Raw genomic sequence first — 24,030 nt, 5'->3', positions numbered from 1 at the left:
TATCAAATTAAAAATGACAGTATAAATAGATGAAGTTAATGACTATGCTGTAGAATATGGGAATAAAGCATTTGACTCATGTTAAAACCAAAGGGAAAACTGAAGATTTACGATATATTAATCCATGTTTGGTCAAAGATGCTGCTATAGAAGTAAGCACTAGGGCTTTGGATGGCAATTGATTTCTAGTCCTACCTGCATAGCTCTCTTTAATGCATATGTTGAGATGATTAGCTGTAATAAGAAGAAGCTAGGGATTAAAAGGGTAAAAATAACAGCCATTATACTTCTTAGAAGGAATTCTCTGAGGATGTGTGCCTGTGGTTCACTCACGCTTGCTTTAGTACATAATGCACTGAGCTATTCAGAGCTTTGCTGGAAAAAGGCTGCTCAACATGGCTATTAAAAACATGTCATTTTGGTGGACCTTTCTTTTCTCTTTGTGATTCTTATTCTTTCTTTTTATGGATGAGTTGTTTAGTGGCCACCTCAACTTCCTGAAGACAAGATCTTATTATAGTATATATATTGATAATATTATATATGTTTGGCAACTCTGAGTTGTCACATTCCTGTAACAGAAACTTTAAGTGCAAAGGAAAAAATAAAAGAAAATATGCTTTATTAATCATCCAATTAATATCAGATTTTAATCATATTGAAGATTTTAGGACTTCTGCAGCAGTTTATGTGGTTACAAAGTAGATGTGCTTTTCTTGTATCTATGTGTTCAAAACTGCAGGCAGTCAGGACATAATACACGGTTATGCGTCATTTCAAAGGATAGCTGATGGTTGGAAATGTTCATTTAGAAACACCACAGCTTCTGTTATGCACACTGATATAAATCTTCAATCAGTATACAGAATCAAGAAATAATTGACTGCTGTTGCGCAGATAACTGCAAGGTCTTTGTTTTGGGGCATATTGAGGGATTCCCTTGGATGTATCTTTCTTATAGAATGAAAAAAAAGCTTCCTGTCATGAAGTTCATCTTTGTGAAGAAAGAAAGGGAGATGAGTAGCTAGCCTAATAAATTCCTTGTCTTTTCCCTATTAAAAGAGGAGAGGATCCAAGTATTTGTATATCTTTGGAAACTAGGGTGTAATTGAGCATAGGAGATCTGCAAGGTCTGCTGTTTCACTAGGAAGCAGCTCTCTTTAAAGACAGAGTAGGACTTTGAATCTTGAATGTGGTCTTTTCTTTAGAGGTCGAAATTGGATAGGACCAGCTGCTATCCAAAGGAGAGGATACTGGAATCATTGAGTTATACGGCATGGAAGATGAAATAGGTACTGCATTACTCATTCCAGTGATGCACTAGCATGGTATTTGTCAGTGAAGATGCTGGAATTGCTCCTATATTATCATGTTCTTTTAAGTGCTCAAAGGCAAAATAACAGTTGTTTTTCCTAGCTATCTGTAGATTTTGTGGTGGTGCATAATTTATATGCTTTTGTTCTTAAATAACAGCGTATTTAATCTCTGTTAAGTGACAGGTTAATGTGCAACAGAGCAAAATAAAAATATTTCTCAAGTTTAAAAACTAGTAGTATCGGATATAATTAATCTTACAGTAAGAACAAAAAAATTTTATTAATTGTCCATATAGTTCTGCTTTCCTTATACCACTTTAAAGGCGATTTCACCTACATTCAATAAAACAGGCTACAATAAGCAGAAAGTTTAGACAGGGTTAATGACATTAGCTCTGTCTTTTCAGTGTTTGTCCTTAGGAAAAGGTAAAAAATCAATTAATGTCTTAAAGTACACTGCCCAGAGTTCAGTAACAACTTGAGTAATTAAGATTGTGTCAATATAGACTTCTGTCCAAATAACATGGGATGTTTTTATATTTTCTTATGGCCTCAGAAAAGTTTTAGTGAACTATAACAGTCTTTTTTCCCTCCTCTTTTCTTTAGATGGCTTCAGAAAAATGCCTTCCAGAACTTGGATATTTGACAACTATCCCAGTAGTTCACTTCAAGATTAGCAGCACAGCTGGAATTGAGAAAAATAAGACTGCTCAAAAGGTATGTATTTGATATGACAAAACAAGAACGGATATAGTGTATGCAACTGAGTAATACAGAATAGAATAGAATAGAATAGAATAGAATAGAATAGAATAGAATAGAATAGAATAGAATAGAATAGTTCAAAGGGACCTACAAGGATCATCTAGTCCAACTGCAATATCCACTGGTGTAGATTGCCACTATCATTCTATAGTGAAGGAGGGAATCACATTGCAAATACAGAATAAGAAGCAACATGGATGCATCTCAAAAAAAATTTAATTAAACTATGTAATTGCAGACCCAGTTAGAGAGCAATAGAATGAAAATGTTGCGGTGAAGATTCCAATAAGATATTATACATATAACAGTTACAAAAAGGTCCATTCAACTGTTGTCCGGCCATGGTAATGTAGTAGTGGGGCTGAACAGACAGTAGAAAGTATACGTAAATTAGGCTATGAGAAGATACAAAAAATATATAATTGAGGAAAGGACAGTCGGTGATAGAGGCTGACTGAACTGCTGAGATCCCTAAGCTAGCATTGTTTGTGAGCTGGCTGGTTCACAGCCTGCTGGGCTAATGGCTATGCTGCTTCTGAAGGCAGCTTGGTCAGTCTCTATCCGGGCACCCAAGGGCTGGCTGTAGCCGCAGAACTTCATAACGTGGGGTTTTCCCTCTGTGGCTCTTCCTTTGGTTATGTTTCATGATTTGCTTCAAAAAAAAGAGCTGCCAAGATGACAAATTTATGCTGCAGGTATTGTATGAAAATTGATTCACTCTGTACAGTCTTCCCAATTTCCCAAAGCCCATCTAAGGAGATTGCAGAAAAAAACCCACAAACCAACAGGCAAACAGAACACTCTTTGTCAATACCCCAGAGCCCAGTGTGCAAAATCGGTTTAATCTGGCAAAGCCAAGTAAATCTGGCAAAGCACCCAGAAGGTGCTCAGAATTTCTGCATCATTTCCCTACTTTATTTTTTTATTTAACTTGCTTGTGCAACTGCATTTAGAATTTAGCCTGCCCATCCCCTACAGATGCCCCTCTTGCTCTAATGGAATGAGTCGGGCACGCTGTGTATAAAACGCTTTGTGGTGCCAGTTGTGAGGCAGTGTAATGCAAAGTATTTCCCTACTTCATAAAAGAAAGGGAAAATTAAATGAAACCTCCAAAGGAATTTTCAGTTCCTTGTGTATCTATCAAAGGCTATGACAGCACTAAATTATTTAGGTAATTTACCCCATTAGAGTGTATTCTTACATGAATCAGTCCAAGTGGCTCGGGCCCTAACCATAAAAAATATTTGCCTATTCTAAAGACTTTGAGAATGGCCCAAAGGAAAGATCAGGCGAGTTAAAAATTTGTAGCCTAGAAAATTTCGTGAACCTCAAATCGCATTTTATTGAAATAGTCTTTTAGTCTTTTCATATAACTTTTTAAAAAGGTTTAAAAAATTGCTACACCTTTCTTGCCCCCTCTCAGTCCACCAGAGGTCAGGGTGAGATTAAGATAGCTAAAGGAAATCTAAATTAAGAATTAAATTGGTCTTTTTTTTTTTATCCAGTGTCCCAAGAGTTTCTTGAAGATTTGTTTCTTCCCACTCTGCTATTGAAAGTTTTATCTTAAAACCAGATGTCACCCAGAACATGTGTAAACAGCAGATCTCTTATTGTATGAAGATTAATTAATGCAATAATTCACATACGTATGTCAAAAAAAAGTATGAAAAAATAAAAGACAAATGTATTGCTGGCTTTTAAATTGCTAACTATGAATATTTTCAGCCATTGTGTTAGCTAAGCAATCTTTTGAGCAAGCAAAGCATTATGCTGATCAGATATCCAAATGTGGCTCTTATAAAAATAAACAAGACTCTGGCTGATCAGTGGTCTCAGCTGTGTCCAGCAGAAAAACCTTTTTAGGTTAACTTAGTGAGATTAACAGAGGTAGCAAATAATAACAGAATATTATTATTATCATCCCTTTTAAAAGTGGTATATTGCAAAATTCAAATGGAATTGAATACATATCAATATTCTGAAGCTTCTCAAAACTTCTTTAAAAGAAGAGCGGACCACAAAGTGAATACCCTTTGTGGTAAACTGAGAAACTATTTATATTTGAAGAATAAAGGAACATTGGTAAAAATCTCAGAGCTGGATGGAATTTTGATAGATTATCTGAACTATACCGTTCTCCAAGGCATTATTCCTACTACCTGGATATTCCTCATAGAAGTTTGTATTGCATCCTCTTAAAAAAACCTTCTGATGATGGTTGTACAGATGGTCTGTTTCAGTGTTCTTGTAAAGTTTTAATGTCTAATCTAAATCCTCTTTGCTGCAAGTTATTACTACCTGCTCTATCCCCCTTGAGCACTGAAAGCATTCTCTTTGTAGATTTTGCATATTTTGAAGTATCTTCTTTGCTAAGGCTGAAAGACTAATTTTCCCACCCTTTTCCATCTAGGTTTTTGATCACTCACTGCTCTCCTCCAGACTTTGTCCCTGCAATTCGCCTCTTTCCAAAGTATGAACCTGAGTTTTGAAGTGTGGCAGCTGTGGCCTTACAATCGTGAGTAGTGAAAGGATCACCTCCTATATGCCTTACATTCCATGACGGCACTTCCCTTTATCTGAAATAGAATGGCATTCTTGATTTATCATTTTTTTAATCTAATGTAATCCCCACTGTACTGCTACCTAGCCACTTATTCTTCATCCCGTATTGGTTTCTTGATCCATCCTGTTACTGACCTATCCCAGATCACAGATTAGCTGTATAAAATGTAACACTGTGTATTGGAATCATTGTAATGGTAAAATAAGAGAACTGTAGCAGATTGTCTTTGAAAGTGAGGAGTCATTTTGTTTAATCTTTCCTGGATGAATTCCAGCAGAGCAGTGGATCCAGCATTACAACAGGGAGAGAAGCAGTAGAGGATTGGTTTTGAATCTCTTCCAGTCCTGTGTTTTTGTAATCATATAGCCATTTTTTTTCCAATAGTTTCCTTTGCAGTTAACAAAGTCAGCAGGAGACTGACTGAAGACAATACTCAGTGGTGAGCTGTGCAAAATGTTGTATTTTGTTTGTTTTGAGCTATGTTGATAAATTCTAATTCCATTGAGGAAGCTAAGTCATTTCCTTCAATGAAAAGTACATCTGAATTCTGCATTCAATAGAGAATATAATGGCCTCTTCTGATTAATATATTGGGGAAAACCAGGGAAATGCAAACAGGGAACTGCAGATTCTGTCAAATGTTGAAAATGTGCCTGCATTCCTTTTCTATTTATGAAAATCAGAATTACATTATTTATTTGTTCACCAGCAGCAGTATTTCCAGGAGGTATATCTCAGAAGTGTATTTCTTGCTATACCTGTGACTGATGCACGTGCATTAAAACTGCATTTAAGCAGTGGAGAGGGATGGATGGCACATATTACAAGCCAGATAGCTGATACTACCTTGATGGGGTTTTGTAAGCATTTGCGTAAATATACACAGACCTAAGATAAAGGATATTAGGAATACAAAAGTAAGAGGTGCGATATTAGGAGAGACCACAAATATACTTGCCTTTGCAACATATTCCTGTCCTTTTAGGTATATTTGCTGTGGTTTTTGCCTTTACTTGCATCCTGATTTCTATGTCTTTGGAGTTTTTATCTTAGTAAGCAATTTGTGAAGGAATCACTGTTTTGTAGAGCTGTTTGGTTTGGAGGACTTTTGGGGGGAGGAAGGTACAAAAAATCTAGTCAATACTGTAGCCTTTAATGTTAAATTCTATGTTCTTAGTATGAACAAATAAAATAGGGACAGATGTAAGAATGAGTAAGTGCATAACTAAAAACATTAGGTTATTTTTTAGATGTGTTTTTGCTAGTATTTAATATCTTCGAATTTTTTTGGTGTTTCATAATACCTGAAGTGTTTGCATGTCCACAAGCTTGGATGGCCTTTTCTCCAAGTATATCACTTTGCCTGATACACAGTAGAAACTTTCTCTAAATCTTTGCCTTATTTAACAATTCGTAAGGTCCTTCAGAAAGGCAGTTAAGTAGCTTTTGCAGACAAACAGAGCTACAGAAAATGGCCAATGTGAGGCCTGAGGCAAGGCAGCAATTCAGTCCTGATACCAGTCTCTCCCAAGAAACTTTTCATGGGTGCCTTTTCATGTATGAGATGCAGTTAAAGTGGCTTACTGAGCTCATTGCTCTGTCCCGCTTAAGGGGAATATGGATTTCCTGGCTGCTCTTCTTTATTGTGGTAGATTAATTTTTCACTTGCATTGTTCTCTGTTTATATGTCTCAGCTATAAATCTTCACCATGCATTCAGGTAACCGTCAGGGTTTCCTTCACCCTTGAGGAAGCGTTTCACTTGAGATATGTATGTCTTCTGATGACCCACCTTCTATTCTTAGCTGATTCCAACCCTAGTTAGAGTATGTTTGCGCTCACTTTAGAGGTGTTACATGCAACTCTTGGCAAATAAGAAGACAACCCTGGTCCTCTCATTATGAAGAAAGAGAAATTACTACAGAATAAAGCTGTTCAGACTGAAATTCTCAAGTAACTCCCGAAAATATTGATATGGCGAACACCAAAGAGAAAAGAGGGGATGAATGGTGTATCTCTCGAAACAAAGTTCTTTTATAACAGAGCTATGGGGGCTAGAAGTTAAACGTAGCTTGTCTTCTTTCACCCTCTCAGGGTGTTTGAAGCTGCAAAGAGGACAAAGAGGTTCTGTGTATGCACATCTATGAAATGGACTTGCAATAGCAATGAGAGTTACTGAGCATATATACCTGCATTAAATGCATTTGCAGAGACCCATCACATCATAAAAAAATTCCTTCTTATCTGTGGAGTCAGGACTAGCCAAAATCTTAAAAGCATTGCCTGTGGAGTTTTTTCTGTTCAGCCTGGTCTCCCTGTAACCCTTGGTGGCAATTTTATCCTTTCAGCAAATAATGGGTCTGTATTATTTGTTATTTAGTGGATACTAGCTTCTAGCTTTACTAAATACTTTTGGTCTTCACCATTCTGCTTTTTTTTCATCTAAGCAGGGGAATGAAACAATGACCTACTTTGTCGGACATATAAATGGTGGTGGGGTTTTTGGTTTTCGGGGTTTTTTTTTGGGTCTCTTCGTAGCAAAAGAGCACATTGTAGGAAAGCAGTACTTTACAGAACCTCTCTTACAACATTGATGTTATTTTTCTTCCCTTATGCAAGCTAAGATACCTAACTTGGCAGTGCATTTTGTACAATCGCATGCATTATATCTATACTGTAGCTCGCATCTATCATGTACATCAAGTACCTGGCATTTAGATCCCACTGCTTTCAGCAGATTCAATTGAATACTGGATAAATTCAGTAACTCAAAACAAAAGAGTTGAGAAACTTCCAGAGGGAACTTCCTGTGTTTCAGTTTGTGCCCATTGCCTCTTGGGCACCACTGAGGTGAGTCTGTCTTCTTTACATCCTTCCATCAGCTATTTATAAACATTGATAAGATCCCCTGAACCTTCTCTTCTCCAGACTAAACAGCTCCAGCTCTTTCAGCCTCTCCTCATATGAGAGATGTTCTGGTCCCATCTTCGTGGCCATTCACTGGAGAGCCTAGAGTTGGACACAGCACTCCAGATGTGGCCTCACCAGTGCTGACAACAGGGGAAGGATCACCTCCCTTGACCTGCTGGCAACGCTCCTCCTAATGCAGCCCAGGACACCACTGATCATCTTTGCCACAGCGGCATGTTGCTGTCTCATGGTCATCTTGTCCACCACAGCCCTCAGGCCTTATTCTGCAAAGCTGCTTTTCAGCTGGCTGGCCCCCACTGTGTATTGGTTAGTGTGGGTTACTGGACCCCAGCCTGTACTGGTTAGTGTGGTTATTCCTTCCCAAGTGCAAGACTTGACTCTTCTTTTGTAACACTTGCGTTTTTAAACTTTGCATATTATTAGTGTAATTTGTTTTAATGCTGGCATTTTTATAAATGTGTCTAGGTATACTGAGATGATTCATTCAAAACGTACAGATTTATTTCTGTTCAGTGTTAAAAGAACCCATGGTATTACAATACTGATTCTTCTCTATCACTGCTGGATACATACCAAATCTTCAGTGTTGGTCTTTATCTCTTCAAAGCCAGAAAATTGTAACTGTATGAGTAGAAATGTAACAAAGAAATGATTAAAAAAAGGATTTAAAAAAATGACATGCATAAAGAGAAGAGAACTGAAATGGTAATGCATGCCTTTTCTAGATTCCAGGCTTCCTTAGTGTAGGTAAGTGTCTTTGCAGGTGCTTTTTACAGCTTTGGAGTGTGGGCTATCAAACCTACTATGTAACTTTCTATTCTGTTGCTGAATCTATCTGGGAACAGTATGATTAGAAAGCTTTTGGATATGCATATTAAAAACTATGTGAAAGGCAAATTATTACTTATAAAACAGAATGTGCAATCATGAATCTTTTTAGCTGTAGAGAGGAATTTTTAAGCGTGAAGTTGCATTTGGTACTTTAACTCAGTATATTAGAAACAGGTTGACTGACCGTATCCCTCTTATTTGTAAGGGAAAGAAAACAAAAGATTAGAAGATGGATAATAATGTTGAGGGAATATGGATTAAAGAGCATCTGCAGAACAGATCCAGGGAAGCTCGCTAATTCAATAGGCAATAGCTCTTTCTGTATCTTCAGTGGCAAGTTGATGCCTTGAAATCCTGTGCCAGAAGAGGAACATTCATGCATGGATCTCTAGCCTGGAGAATTTAAAACCACAAAAAACTTATTTGTTTTGTTTAGCTTTTGAGGCAACTTTTAAAAGAGCTTTCTGGGGATTGAAAGAGACATTCTCTGGAAAACACTATGTAGGGGAATGCATTTTTCAAGAATAACTAAATACATTAATTTGCTAGGAATTGGAGTAAAATACTTTCTCTGTTCCACAGCAGCAGGTCTAGAGAACACCCTTGTGGCTGCAGAATTATTCTGCTGATGGTGTGCTTCACATGAAAATGCAGGGAATATTTCTTCCTTGGTCCTCATAAAAGACTGCTACACAATATTGGACTGTATGGATGTCTGCTTTATTGATAGCTACCTGGTACACCATGGTTGTACAGTATCCTTTTAATTTCATGTTGTAGAACATCCTCCAGTTATTTCAACCTCAGCTCTGGCATAGGTAGTCATAGCTAAATTTAATGGCAAAAGGAGGACTGTAATGATTTATCTAACTCACAGATCAGTCTTTGCTGTTGCGAACCTCACGTTTTTGCTATTGCTAGTCTTACTGCTTCCATTCTCATGTTGATCTTGATGATTCTGTGTTTATACATTTAAGTCATTAATGAATGAAAAGTTGAAGTCCCTTTTCCTCTAACCTGCTAACAAATAATCAGAATTCACTGTTGCCCTGAAAAAGTTACCCAGTTACTGACATGACACTTTCAATAGAAACAAAGAACTAATAATATTTTTTTGCATTTACTGGACTGTTTTTTTTCAAGTTTGAACTACTGTGAAAGAATCGAATTAGGAGCCAACAATTAAAGTATTATTAATTTTCTTTCACGTCATCTATCTCCTCAAGCTAAGCAGCTTTTATTTCGTTTTAGAAATCAACATTTTGAGATGGCAAGATTTTGTGGCTTTCAAGTTACTCAGAAATTCTTTTTAAAGAGTGAAATTTCACACGTTTCCTGTGCTCTTTCATCTGCAAATAATGAATGGTAATGCGATAAATCTTCTCTTTTATTATTACTACTACAAATCATATTTAAGATTACAAAAGCTTTTAAGACCTTTTAAGACTTCTGAGAGCCTCCCTGTGAGTTAATGCCAGGCTGTTCAGAAAGTGAACAAGGAGAAAAGAAACTTGAGGTCATTTAAAAGACTTCACATATCTAACATAAGCTTATGTCTGTTTAAAGTATCAGAAATCTTCTCTCAGGCTGACTGGTTTTTCAAAGTCCAGTTGTTCAGGACTGTGATCTCAAATAGCGTGTGTCCGTGGAGGTGATTTCTTTTTCCTACTTTCATAATTGGACCCAAGATGCAGTCTATAGGGAATCAGCTATGATTTACCTCAACAAATCCAGAGTTTTCTTTCTTCTGAGGCAATTAAATTGGCAAGCAGTTATCAAATATTCTCGTAATCATAGAGCATTGTCAACTAAAAAGAAGCTGTGTTCTGAAACACAGTCATCTCTCCACCTTCTGTTCTAGGAGGGTCTACCTAGCTCCCCGCAAATTCTTCCTGCAGGCTTCTCTCTCTGGATTTCTCATCCCACCAAATATTGCTTGATCATCCGTAGCAACTTATTTTGCCCAGGAAGTACCATTTCTGAAGAAAACATGTAATTTTTAAAACATTCATAGCTCTTTTGTATGCTTGTTGCCTTTTAACCAGATAAAAACGGCTCTGTTTCTAAAATTACTCAGTTCCTTCCAACTCTCAACTGTTAAAACAGTTGTTATTTGAGCCTGCAGGCTGAAATCTGCCTGTCATTTATTTGTTCATGATGCTTGTTTACAAGACTCTTGGTCTGAAACTATTGCTGAATCCTTGTTTTCTTTACACAGCCCGAACTTAAGCCAGCTCAACACATTAATACTGGAAAAACTCAACACCTTAACAAGTCCAGGACATGTAAGGCTCATGTAGAGCAGGATTCACAGCCATGTCACACTGACTGCTTGTATGCACACTACGATGAACACAGCAGGGTTGCACTGCCATCCTGAATATGCCATCTCTCAGGTTCCAGAACGTTTTGCAAATGCATGACAGTACTTACCTCTTTCCCAAAGTCTTGCAATATTTTCCATCTTCCAAGGGTTTTATTGCACAACATTTTGTTGTTCATTTCTAACCAAAACACATGGAAAACTAAAATGGGGGAGGAAGAAATCACAAGTAAGTATGGCTGTCTTTGTCTCATCTAAGCCTTATCTAAGCTCTATTTAACAGAGATATTCAGCCTAATTCTAGGAATAATTCAGGCATACAGTCACATAAAGAGGAAAGAAGTGCATGGAACTCAAAGAGTCTAAGTGGATGGACGAAAAGGTATGACAAAAGATTCATCTTGGAAATACCAATCCACCTGGGAAAAAAGCAGTCCTAGTCATACATCCTTAATGAGAATCTGGGCAAACAGTAATGCTAGAATGACCTAGAGCATACAGCACAACAAATATGAGCTTACAATACAGTGAGGGAAAAAAAAGGTATTTATTGTGTACAATATGCCAAACCAAAGAATTTGGAAGTATCTGACTCAGCACTAATGGTAAGAGTGTTTACTGCATACTGGGCAGCCCAAAATTCTGGTAAACCAAATACTGATAGATGAAGAACCGAGTACAAAGATGGGGAAAAAAAGGAAAACCTAACTCACGTTCTTTCTCAGGAACATCTTTAGCAGCCTTTTTGTCTTAGCTATTTGTGTTCAAAGGCTTTTCTTCCAATAACCTGTTAAAAACATGTGAAAACTAAAACTGTTCCTAAATTGCATATTAAATATAATTTTTCAGGTTTATGGATGTTTCATTATATACTCGGATAAAACTAGTAGTTATGTTTCATAAGCTGTTACATCAAAGGCAGTAACTCGAAATCACCTTACACGTTCCTTAACCTGAACCAAATGCAACATCCTATTTCAACCAATGTTATGAATTACTTTTCTCTGCGATTTCAAATTCTATATAGCTACAGTAGAAAAAAATAATGCCTATGTTGCTATCATCTCTTCCTACAGCAGCTTTTTCTTTATGCCAAGTGTAAGCATTTTGTGGAAAAAAATGAAAATGTGTAGTTTATGTGATCACACAAGTTGCAATAGGTTAAAATTCAGAATGTACAAGATACAATGCTGACCAGTTCTGTTTTCTGAGGTTACAGTAAAATGGTTTGGAAATGCTTATGAAATTTTATGTATGTACACCTCTACATGAGGGAGCAGGAAAAATTAATTTACTTGCATAGGATTTGTGGAAATTATTAAATGACAGGCACAATTCTGGAACATAGAGTTCTGCTGACTGAAAATGTACAAAAAATGCATGTAAAGTATACAAGATGACCTCAGTTCTTAAAAAGTATATAGGTTGTGTTGTAATTTATGAGCAGAAACAGGCATTTGTTCTAAACTGTTTCCTCTGTGTGAGAAAGTTTGTAGTGTTTATCTCCACCTCCTTCCTTAGGACTTACTACTTGACTGATTAGATGCTGTCATCTTCATTCCTTGTGAAGATCATTTTGGGCACTTAGTCTTTGTGATGTATAATCATAGGGAACTCAAGAAAATAACTGAGCGCACTGCATGCCTGTGCATGGCAAGACACTGAAGAGTCAAGTAACTATCGTGTGACTAGTTTTGAGATACCACAACAGTTCTATCTTTTGCTTTCCTCACACATGCCCTCTTTTTCTTCCTGCAAACTTCTAGGAGAAATTTGAGGATTTTTCTCACTGGTCAAGGACTCTTTGCTTGCTGTCAGACCAGTAACTCTAACTGGGCTGCAATAAATCTGGAAACCCTGAGTATGTGAAACTCATACTGCTGGTTGAAGCAGGTGCACAGCTCTGCAGGTGAAGTCTGTAACGTGTCATACAAAGATTGCTGACCACGTGCACAGCATCTGAAAAGTGAGCGCACAGCAAGACCACCACTTCTGGCAAATGGGAGTCCTACAGTGCATGTGTGCAGATATTTTCTCCTCCAGAAATACAGGATAGGAATACAGCAGTTGTACAGCAGTTACAAAAATACATCTAGATTAAAAGTCGAAAAGGAGCATTTCATTTGTAGCTGAAGGTGTGAATTTGATCAGTCTAAATTTGAGCTAAAATTGTGAGACCTCTGAGGTTTAAGTTCCCGCTAATAAATTAGCATTTCACACTGTCTGCTGTCTGCAGTTTCATCAAAAGGAAAATTTAAACAATTTCAGTTTCTCAGGAACCAAGTAGAATATGTTACTTGTATTTATATTGAAATAGATCTTAAGGACCAAATAATGGCTATTGCCCAGTACCCTGCAGTCTGTTCCCACTTACAAATGACTTTTCATAGGTACCTTAAGAGTTCAGGAAAATCACATTTTACATCAACTTCACTTTATTATAAATCACAATTTTTTATCCCATCTCATTAGTACATAACATACATTTCTACCACCTAAAATATAGCAAGTGCTTTAAAGAATGAAGAGCATTATTGCCACCTGGTGGGAGCCTTGAGTGTAAAACTTAGTCACTATAGACAGGATTGTGAAGATGTTGAAATGGTTCAAGCTGACAAACACCATCCTGCAAGAATACAGACTAACTACATTTGGCACCATGAGAATAATTAGATGATTTAATTTGCTATGACAAAATAGCATTATTAAAGAGCTGCAACCTGTCCCTACACTCCTTTTAATGTCAGGTAAAGTCACTGTCACAGTTAGTAAATTCTGTTGCTTTTGATGCAGGATTGGAACAGGATTGGAGTACTGACATGCATCAATAAAATCTGAACAAACATAGTGAAATATTGTAGAAAAGTTGTATGTCAAAGGTTTTGGGAAGATAAGAGCTGAATAGACAAGAACAGAGGTTTAAATCTGCATTTCAAATTGTCTGAACCCTTTCTCGTAATTATTTTATGTAATTAGCAATGAATAATGTGACCTTTACAAATAATAATTCTGAAATTCCCTATTTAATAATTCCTGAGCACTTGGCTTTCTTTTCACATTTCTGTCAGTGTGCTTGTATTCAAAGCTTTGAAATAAGTGGCCAGTTTTTTAGGCAGGATGCAGTGAGATTTGCAGATAGCAATATTGACATAAACATGATTTGAAAGTTTAATGACTAATATGACTCTGTGAAGGCTTCCTGACTAAAACACTGAAAGCCACAATATGATAGAATTTGATCTGACATGTATAGGACTAACAGCATGTATTTCCTGTCAGAAATTTAATTTTCAATGTGACAGTTTTGCACATTTTTAAAAACTTAATTAAATTCTACACAATCTCTATTACAGAATCCTTTAGACTACACGTGCCTGAAGCTGAGATGTAGCAACTCAGTTTTCAGACAGCAATTTATACATAATGTTTTGTGGACAGAACGCAACATGTCTATGTTTGCTACTGTGTAGCAGATGGAATCCTGGAAAGGACTGAAGGTAGTTTATAGAAAAAAAAAATTGTAGTATCCTTTGCAAATCATTAACGCTTTGTATTTCAAGCCATATGAACTTGTCTGTTTCACAAAGAAATGATCATTTGTATTCATCCAAAGTGGCCAAAGATTATTCCTCCTGAAATGTGGGAAGATGCTTCATAGCATGAATTCAAGGATTGAATTAACTAATTCCAGAGCTAAATTCCCTTTAACTATTACATTCCAGATTTAACACTGCCAACCATCAGGGAATTTCCTTGCTAACTCACTTGCTATAATGATGTGCTCCGCTTTCTTCTTTTCTCCTGCAGTTTGGGAGGAACTGAACAGAAAAATCTTTGCTTTAAGCTTCTTTTTTTTTTTTTTTTAATCCATTCAAGTTGTTCTGCAAAAGAGAGGGGGAAAATTACTCCAATATACTTGGGTGACAAAAATGTATGTAATACATTGAGGATAATTCATAACTATATTGGGGTCAGGGTTGGAGAATCTGTACATTTTACAGCAGTCCTAGTAGAAATTCTTGCATCACTGCCTTCTCTCTATACTAAGTCCAGTACAAGGCTGTACTTCAGAAAGTAAATGCAATCTTTGGCACCTGGGAGTGCTGGAAATTACCTGAATCACACATGGAGTTTTTAATAAAGAAAAATCTAAACAAAATTTCACAAAAATCATAAATATTTTTAAATTCTTTATTTATTTAGTATGGCTGAGGGAATGTTCTTGGTTCTATGGTTTCCTGTTCATGTTTTGCTTGCTTGTTTAACCCATAAAGCAGTCTGTCACATAGTCAGATGGTACACATACGTGTCCCCTTAAGCAGGAATCAGTATGAACGCATACAATGCTCTGCCTGCACTACTGTGGATGGCACTACATTGTTTCGTTCATTCACACTAGAGGTCACTGTGAGCAAAAGATTATGTTTGACTTGCAAAGGAAAGAACAATGGATCGATTTACAGGACAAAATTCATGGCATACTTGGCAATTTGAAAGACTGATGCAAACTCATCTGCATTAAATACATTATTTGAGGGGGACCGTGGTACTTCTCAGTGGAACCTCATTTACCTACAAACTATTTACAAACCGTAGGGTAAGAAGTTACTTCTATCAAGAAATCTTCCGTGCTTAAATATATCCAGTTTAATTTTAGACAAAATTTCATCTCTGGAAACATCAAACTGATTCAAGATAAGAGTTCCAGACTTTGTTGATACTTGTTGCTGGTTTTTTGTGCATAAGCAGTTGAAGTAATACACCTTCCCTCTAGGAAAATTGCCTGGTTTTCTCTAGACTGTAGCAGAACAGAACAAGTACAACTTTGATTCAGGTGCAGCTTCAGGCGTTAGACAGCCAAGTCCCATTTAGATCATGGATTAGCAATAAAAGCAGTAGCTGTCTCAGAGTGAAGTTGTGAAAGAAAGAATCAGAAACATTCATTGCCTCCCAACAGCTGCTGTGGCAGACCTTTGCAGCCTTACTTAATTATGACCTGTGTGAAGCTGGTTGTATCTGTGCCCGACTGTAAAATCTTTTCCTCTTTCACAGCGTATGTCCATGATTAGAAAAGATAGCTGAGAAATAAGTGCACACTGAATATCAGATGCCACATAATCACCTATAGCGTAGGTATTCATGAAAAGGAAAATGATGACTTTTTCCTCGCAGCTGAGCGAGCTAATGGGAGAACGACAGTGTTGCTTTTTTATATCAGGCAATGATGATGAATACTAGCGTGCTGCCATCCAAAGAGTATTTGGCATAAGGACAGTGCAATAAAGAGAGCTTACAAGAGCAGTGGACAGGGAAAGATGCTCACATTACCCTACATACTTTAGCGCCTGAAAACAGGTACTTAGGCAAAAGCTATGCCAAGCCTGAGGTGACAGAGGTGTATTGAATATGCAGATCTGGGAAGTAGAGTCTTCATTGCCAGTCTTCACAAAACTCCTCAATTCCTATTTTTACCTGCTTTTTGTGCTCACTTTCTTGTGTTTTTATTTCCTCCCACTCTTGCCTTTTATTCGTTCTTTCTCCCATGTGTCCATCCCAAATGGCACTAACATCTTAGTTGCTGACATCATATTGTTGACTCTCCAGATTCTATTATGTATTAAGCTCTTTCTGACAGAAAATACCTGCTAGTTTATATTTACACACTGCTTTTTAAAAAAATAAATAAAATAAATCTGTTTTCAGCTTGGTCCTCAGTCTAATAGAACAATAGTACCCAGCTGCTCATGAGGTATGCTGGAGCTTTTATTGCACTAATTTTATGCTGATGTAATGCTTCCATCGATTCAATTATACTGTTAAAATGGGTGTAACAGAGTAAACAACAAAACCTATGATTTTGAAATAACAGCTGTTCTCTTAATTGGCAAGGTGGGGCAAAAAAAGAGATGATCTTTGAGACGGCTTTTAGTACAGGTTATTTAGCATCACTGAGATATTTTCATTTCCCTAATGTACTTCCTTTCACAAACACTGAAGATGCACATGGCATTTCTCTGAATTTTTCAGCTCTTCTTACTCTTACAAGAGCACTGCTGACAACGTTTTTGCTAGCATTAACATATCTCAGAAACATCCAGAGCCATTACGTCAAATCTGTTTCTGAGTGTACTATGGACTGAAGAAATGGACTCTTATTCAGAGGTGTTGTGACAAACACAGAGTTGAAGGCTATTCATTGGAATGATTCATACTTCATCCAGGTCTATTTTTCTTCATTTTAGGAACAATTTGATTAAACAGTTTTTCCTCTGGATTGCTGAGAAACTACTTGTATGCCAGCAGTACTACAAATATGACTTCATTTCAGTAATATAATAGGTAAATCAGTTTTGAATTGATTGATTTAATAACAAAATGTTGTATTTAAATGTTGCTTAGCACAATCTTGGCTTTTGCTATTACAAATTAAATTTCCTAAGAAACAGACTTTTCTTAAACATTTCGATACTACACACGTCTAGATGCTGAAATATAAATTTCACAGCAGAACGTGAAAATGTCAGTTTGTATCACATGCAGTTTAACTGAGGCAACATATGAGTTGCTTGGATGATTAGATGTCTCTGTTCAAGTATATTTCTAGAACTCATTGATGATTATATGGAAAAGCAGTTAATTTCAACCTATATCTCAGTACTGCACTTAAGATGTTCAGGCAATCTACTACTACATTTCATTTTATCTTCAGTAAACAATGTTTACAGAAATCAGCTAAAGTCAACAAATGTCACTCTGTAAACTTACAAAATATTTTTAAATGGATTATTGATTCTCGAATACAAAAAGAAACTGGCCAAACTGCAACCTTTTTTATTTTTTCTTGCTGCAATAGGATTTTTTTTAATCTGGGCTGACAGGAACCAAATGCAGTTAAACAAGGGGAAATGCAAAGTCCTGGGGAGTCCTGGAAGTGCTCCTGGGGATGAATGACCCCAGGCACCCTTATGTGCTGGGGGTCACCCAGCTGGAAAGCAGGAAAGGACATGGGGGCTCTGGTGGACACCACAGGGATTGACTGCACCCTCAGTAAGCTTGCAGATGACATCAAGTTGGATGGGAGTGTTGATCTGCTTGAGAGCAGGAAAGCTCTACAGAAGGATCTGGACAGGCTGGATTGATAGGCCAAGGACAATGGTATGAGGTTCAACAAGGTCAAGTGCCAGGTCCTGCACTTAGGTCACAACAGCCCCATGCAGCCCTACAGGCTTGGGGAAGAGTGGCTGGAGAGCTGCCCAGCAGAAAAGGACCTGGGGGTGTTGGTTGACAACCGGTTGAATATGAGCCAGCAGTGTGCCAAGGTGGCCAAGGACAACAGCATCCTGGCCTGTATCTTGAATACCGTGGCCAGCAGGCCTAGGGAAGTGATTGTCCCACTGTACTCAGCCCCGGTGAGACACCTCAAATACTGTGTCCAGTTTTAGGCCGCTCATGACAAGAAAGACATTGAGGTTCTGGTGTGTGTCCAGAGAAGGGCAACAAAGCTGGTGAGGGGTCTGGAGAACAAGCCTTATGAGGAGTGGCTGAGGGAACTGGAGTTGTTTAGCCTGCAGAAAAGGAGGCTCAGGGGAGACCTTGTCACTCTCTACAACTATCTGAAAGGAGACTGTAGCAAGCCGGGGGTCAGTTTCTTCTCCCACGTAACAAGTGATAGGACAAGAGGAAATGGCCTCAAGTTGCACCAGGGGATGTTTAGGACAGATATTATGAAAAACTTCTTCACAGAAAGGGTTACCAAACATTGGAAAAGGCTGCCCAGGGAAGTGGTTGAGTCACCATCCCTGGAATTATTTAAATGACAGTGGTGGGACTTAGAGACGTGGTTTAGTGGTGGTTTTGGTAGTGTTAGGTTAATGGTTGGACTTGATGATCTTACATGTTCCTTCCAACCTTGATGATTCTATGAAGCTGAACATGAGCCACCAATGTGCCCTTCTTGCAAAGATGCTGGGCTGCATTAGGAGGAGGGAGGTGGTGTCAGCAGGTGGAGGGCTTTCCCTCTACTCAGCACTGGCAAGGCCACGCCTGGAGTATCCAGTTCTGCGCTCCCCAGTACAAGACACTTGGATAGACTGGAGAGAGTCCAACAAAGGGCCACAAAGATGATGAAGGTACTGCAACATCTCTCCTGTGAGGAAAAGCTGAGAGAGCTGGGGCTGTTTAGCCTGGAGAAGAGAAGGCTCAGGGGGATCTTATCAATGTCTATGAATGCCTGAAGGGAAGGCGCAAAGAGGATGGAGCAAGGCTCTTTCCACTGCTGCCCAGTGACAGGACCAGAGGCAATGGGCGCAAACTGAAATACAGAGGCTCCGTCTGGACATCAGGAGAAGCCTTTTTAGTGTGACAGTGACTGAGCACTGCCACAGGTTGCCTAGGGAGGCTGTGGAGTCTTCATCCTTGGAGATACTCAAAAGCCATCTGGACACAGTCCTGGGCAAACAGCTGTATGTGGCCCTGCATGAGCAGGGGGTTTGGACCAGATGACCTCCAGAGATCCCTTCCAATCTCAACCATTCTATTGATTCTCTGAGTCATAACTGAAATCAAAAAATATGTTGCGACAAGTTATTACAGTACTTCCATGCTTCTTCTCCGTAGCTGTAACAATGTGTTAATGCCAAATGGGAACTAATCATTTGTGATAAAGTCTAGGCCAAAGTGGAATTAGTGGAGTTGGTAATGGAAGCTGCCATCAGGTTTGAGCTTGCTTTACTCCCAGTAACGTTATATGTATTTATATGATATGTACCTGAGTAGATAAGGTATGTGTGACATTTCATTTACTGCAAAGGTTTAATTGGCCTTTTCTTAAGTAAGGACCTGATCAAATTCAGCAGTTGCACCAATGTGCATCTTCAATGTAAAATCGGTGATAAGCAACCACAGGATATATTTCACATCGAGTCTCACTGTTAAGCAGGTTATCAGTCAGCGTGGCAGTTTTAACCTTGCACTGAGCTCCTCTGGACGGCTTATGCCATGTGTGACTGTGCCTTGTGTTGGAAAGGAGCGGGCACAAGCAGCAGGGGAGGCTTCATTTTACACTCCCTTTTTAGTTACTTTTCCAGCTACCACCCTCATTTCCACCTGTTCCCTAAGCAAGTTACATCCGTTAAGCACACCCACTAAATATCAAATCAATTGTATAGAATAATATCTTGAAGCAAATGTGAATAGCAAGGGGAGCAGATTGCAGCAGTAGAAGTTTGTCATATCTGAGTTAAGTCATACTGTCAGTTTAAAGAAACAACAGAACAGATAACACAAGGCAGGCATTGTATGTTCCTGATAAAACCACATCAGACTGAGACTGCAAATCACCTTCTTAAAAATAACTGGTTCTTTCCAAATTTGATTTTAATTCAAAGTAAACAGAAGCTTAACTTCATGTTTGTTGAAACATATTTTAGATAAAAGGAAGACTTTTGTTATGACTTCCAAGGCAAGGAAAAAGGATGCCAGGGACCGCATTTTTTGATTGGGGATTAAAAAAAAACCAACATCAACAAGTAGGATCTCACTGATATTTTAAAAATGAAACATACCATAGCTCCCCAGGATCTGCCGCAAACTTGGAACTTGCAAAAATCAACCTAAATGACTAAATTACTCACGTGAATGGCTGAAGTTTAAATCTAATCTCCTATTTTGAGTTTGTGAGGTTGAGGGGTTTTTTTCTTTATTTAGAAGCTATTCACAGTACCATGTATGGACCATGACTTACTTATTTTAAAGTAGCTAAATAATAAAGTAAGGCATTATATCTAAAAATAAATAAGTTTACTACCAATACAACGGCAACACTTGCAGAGAAGTTTACAGCTCACTACCAGCCCAGGAGCTTTCTATTTATGGGGCAGAAGTACAGGTGTATGTGGTACAAACTTAGAGGACATTTAGGAATAACTAGTGACTCGGTTACCACCCTCTTCCCTCTTCTCTTCACCCCTTTTGCTCCCCAAGGAGGAGCACTGCGGCAGGGGGCAGGTGCTCCCCCCCCCGGCTCTGGGGCAGCCGGTGCGGCCCACCCTGGCTGACAGGGCACCAACCCCTGCCCGCCTCCACGTTGGCTAACACAAAGGACTTCGGCAGAGCTGTCCGAAACCCTTCCTCCTGGTCCCTAAAAGGACAACTTAAGGCACAAACTTGAGGCAAAGGGCTTTATCCGCACCTCAGACGACTCGGGGCCGGACGCCGGGGGAAACCGTCAGGCGCCTACCCCGACACTCGCTGGCGGCTGCTCTCTCACCGCTGCCGGCCCAGCTCCGCCGCTTCCAGGCCGCCCTCACCTCACGGCCGCCACCTCACGGCCGCCACCCCACGGCCGCCACCCCACGGCCGCCACCCCACGGACCTTCCCCTGAGGTCGGGCGCCGCGCCGCCACCCGCGCTGCCATTTTGGAGCCCGCCCCGTCAAGACACCCTCATCCCCCACCGGCGGGCAGCCGCCCGCTGCCACAGCACGGGACAAGGCCTCACACGACACACTACCTCCGCCGCCCCGGCTGCGCTCGTTTCCCCTACCGCTACCCGCCGGCCGGCCTGACCGCCTCTGTCTCCGCCTCCTCCCGCCGGCCCCGCCCAGCAGCGGCAGAGGCCCCCCCGGCGGGCGGCGGGCGGTGAGTGGCAGCGGCGCTGGCCCCTCAGCACAGCGCGGCGGGGAGGGGGCGGTGGCCGGTGGGAGGGCCGGGGCCGCCCCATAGGGCTGCGGGCTCCCGGCGGGGCCCCACTTGGCGCCCATCCGCCACCGGAGCCGCAAAGAAACTTGTCGCCGGGAGTCTGCGCTGGTGACTTCGCCCTGCCGGGCTCGGTGAGCGTCTGGGGCGGGGACCCTGGGCAGGACGGCCCGAGCTGACGGCCTCCCTCCCGCCGTGCTCCGGCTGCGCGCCGGGGCTGCCCGGCCTTCTGGGGTGGCAGCTTCCTCCCGGGCACCCTCTCCGCTCTCCCGTCCCGTCCCTCCGGGAGCGGGAGTTGCAGAGTCACCGCCGGCAGCGGGGCTCGGCCGGGCGGGCCCCACCGGCCCCTCCCGCGGCGCCGGGTGGCTCCTAAAGCAGCCCGGGCTCCCCCAAAGTCTTACCCTGACCCCGTTCTCAGGCTTTTAGAAAAAAAATCCTGAAGTCAGCTCTAAGGGCAGGCTTCTGCTCGCCTCTGAGCCTGCAGCAGGGAAACTTGGTGGTGGCCCTTACAGGAGAAGCGCAGAGTGACTTTTGAGACGGGAGTATTTCTTTTTGCTAGCTAGCGAACACCGAGGTGAGTGCTTTCCTGTGCCTCGCACGTGTGTTGGGGACAGCTTTGTTGCCCAGTTACCCTTTCTGGAAGTGTTTCGCCCCAAAAGAGCCGGAGTCTCCCTGCGCAGCGCATCCTCTGCCGGCGGGGCTGGAGCCCCCCAGCCTGGCTGCTCTCGCTCGGCCGTCTCTCGAAACGCTAAGGTCATGTTTAAAACCGGATGCAAAGTAACTTTTGTGATTGTATAATGGTTAAAAATACTCGTAGTGGTTTACTGGGAAAGTATTTTAATCTCTGTGTTTTCCCAGGACTTGATTTGAAGGTTGAACTGAACTGCATTGGTTTATTTATAACTTAATGTAGAAACATAATACAGAAATGTATTTACTTGTATCAGTAAAATATTTTCGATTTAGGGAAGCTTAATTTTAATAAGCAAGTTGTCTAAATTGCGAAGAATATGTTTAATGGTGGTAATACTGCTGGTAGTTTTAGCATCCCGTTGTGATTTTACTCTTAAGTGGAAGTAGTTGCTGGCTGAGTTGGGTATTGTATCTTGATTTTGGCTATACTGCTTTCATCTTTACAAGGACATCTTTAGGCCAGTATTCTGAACGTACAGAATTAAAAAATATAGTTTGTAGTCAGACACCTTCCACAGTGTAACTTCTGAATTGCTTAACTTGGAGGAAGCTGCTCTTAAGCAGCAAGAGTTAGTCACTATGTGTTATACTGGGATAGTATATGCATAGCTTGCTACTTCCTGTCTTGTAAAAGCTAAGCTTTCAGCAAGCACTTGTATGAAAGCTTACTGATTTAATTTACTAGAGGACAGTGTTCTACTCATTGTTTAGGAGAGGGCTTATGGTGGAAGTTTAAAAGGACTTCTCTTGTAAGGAACTGTAAGGCCTTTCCTTCCATGCCTTAGCGGCTTTCTATATAAATACTATTTTTTATAAAATTGGGTAGTAGTTTAGTAGTAAGTAAAGTCAGCTTATTTTGGATCATGTGTATATCAATTGTGAATGTTTATAAAGAGCATCTTTGGTGTCCCTCTTCGCATTTCCAGTGGCAGAGTTCTACACCTTCTCCTCCTTTGCCATCTTACCTTTCTTGTCTTTCTTTGTCGCCTGATTAGGTGGTCCCTGTGAACCAGGTGCTTGATATGAAGTGAATTTTTTTTTCGTTATAGACATGTCAATACTGTTCCATAAAAAGTTAGAGGCTTGTCTTTGCATGTGCAAGTAGAACATGCAGTATTTACAGGATTGATTCATTCATTTTAGCATTTATCTACACTTGATAATCAGTTCTTAATTAGTTAGGAAAAAAGGCAGTCACTGTTCTGGCACAATACTGTATATGGTTAAGTCTTATTCAACAATAGGTGCTCATGCTTGGAATTATTAAAGAATGTATAAATACATCTTGAAGTTGCTATCAGTCTTCTTGCCCTTTTCTAGGCTTTTTATTCAGCTAATTATATAAATATATTCAGATTTTAAATTTTTTACTCTGGTTTTATGTTATAACCCTACTATCTGATAATTAGTCATTATTCTCTTCTTTTTGCAGCTAAAATGAATTCAGATCCTGATCCCCCCTCAAGTTCCTCTCACCCCCAGCTGCATCTTGGAAGGTCCCAGCTAAATGCTGCTGCTGTGGACCATAGTGAGAACAATCAGAAATCTGGACCATACCCAGGAGATACTGCAACGTTTTCTTCTTCAGTTCCTGGCTACTCCCATAGCAGGGAGAAAGCTGAAAAAAACGGTAAGTATGAAAGCAATTTTTATGCAAAATTGGCTTATGTTAAACATTGGGAGATTATTGTGTGTATATTTATTCTAAACTCTGTTTAATGAGACTCTGTAAAGTAGGAAAATAAATACCTCTGATTTCTTTTAAGCTGTTGTTGTGGAAGAGACTCTTCTTCTGCCACTTACTTTCTGCACATTTTTGAGTTTTCCCGTCCAATTTTTCTTAAGTGTACAGAGCAACAGGAAAGAAGTTTGTTTGAAAAACTGGCAGGAAGAATTAAATGTAATTTAGCATAAT

General features: G+C 39.8%; 1 protein-coding gene and 1 long non-coding RNA gene across 6 annotated transcripts in view; one reads left to right on the top strand and one right to left on the bottom strand.

Annotated features, from left to right (window-relative positions):
• The window catches only part of WFS1 (wolframin ER transmembrane glycoprotein), a 62,015-nt gene that overhangs the window by 6,142 nt on the left and 31,843 nt on the right, over positions 1-24,030 (top strand). The window contains exons 2-4 of one of the 3 annotated variants that reach the window (XM_074587573.1): positions 1,923-2,033; positions 4,492-4,596; positions 23,548-23,745. In XM_074587573.1, the coding sequence (XP_074443674.1) occupies positions 4,554-4,596; positions 23,548-23,745 (241 nt within the window). In that variant the 5' untranslated portion in view covers positions 1,923-2,033; positions 4,492-4,553. Of the gene's footprint in view, positions 1-1,922; positions 2,034-4,491; positions 4,597-21,420; positions 21,557-21,640; positions 21,997-23,547; positions 23,746-24,030 lie in introns of those variants that run through there. The other 2 variants (XM_074587574.1, XM_074587575.1) reach the window with 2 other exon arrangements.
• LOC141743434 (uncharacterized) lies at positions 607-21,329 on the bottom strand. Of its 3 annotated transcripts, none has more exons than XR_012587050.1 (5): positions 21,238-21,325; positions 14,494-14,609; positions 10,839-10,930; positions 8,148-8,195; positions 607-2,001 (listed from the first exon to the last, which is right to left on the bottom strand). It is a non-coding gene; the product is annotated as an uncharacterized LOC141743434 (long non-coding RNA). The 3 variants fall into 3 exon arrangements; XR_012587049.1 differs by having other exon boundaries at positions 1,992-2,748; XR_012587048.1 differs by lacking the exon at positions 607-2,001 and having other exon boundaries at positions 5,450-8,195; positions 21,238-21,329.

Source organism: Larus michahellis, chromosome 5 (assembly GCF_964199755.1).
Source record: "Larus michahellis chromosome 5, bLarMic1.1, whole genome shotgun sequence".
Lineage (NCBI taxonomy): Eukaryota > Metazoa > Chordata > Aves > Charadriiformes > Laridae > Larus > Larus michahellis.
The sequence above is the reverse complement of the archived record's forward strand: the minus strand, read 5'-3'. Positions and strand labels throughout refer to the sequence as shown.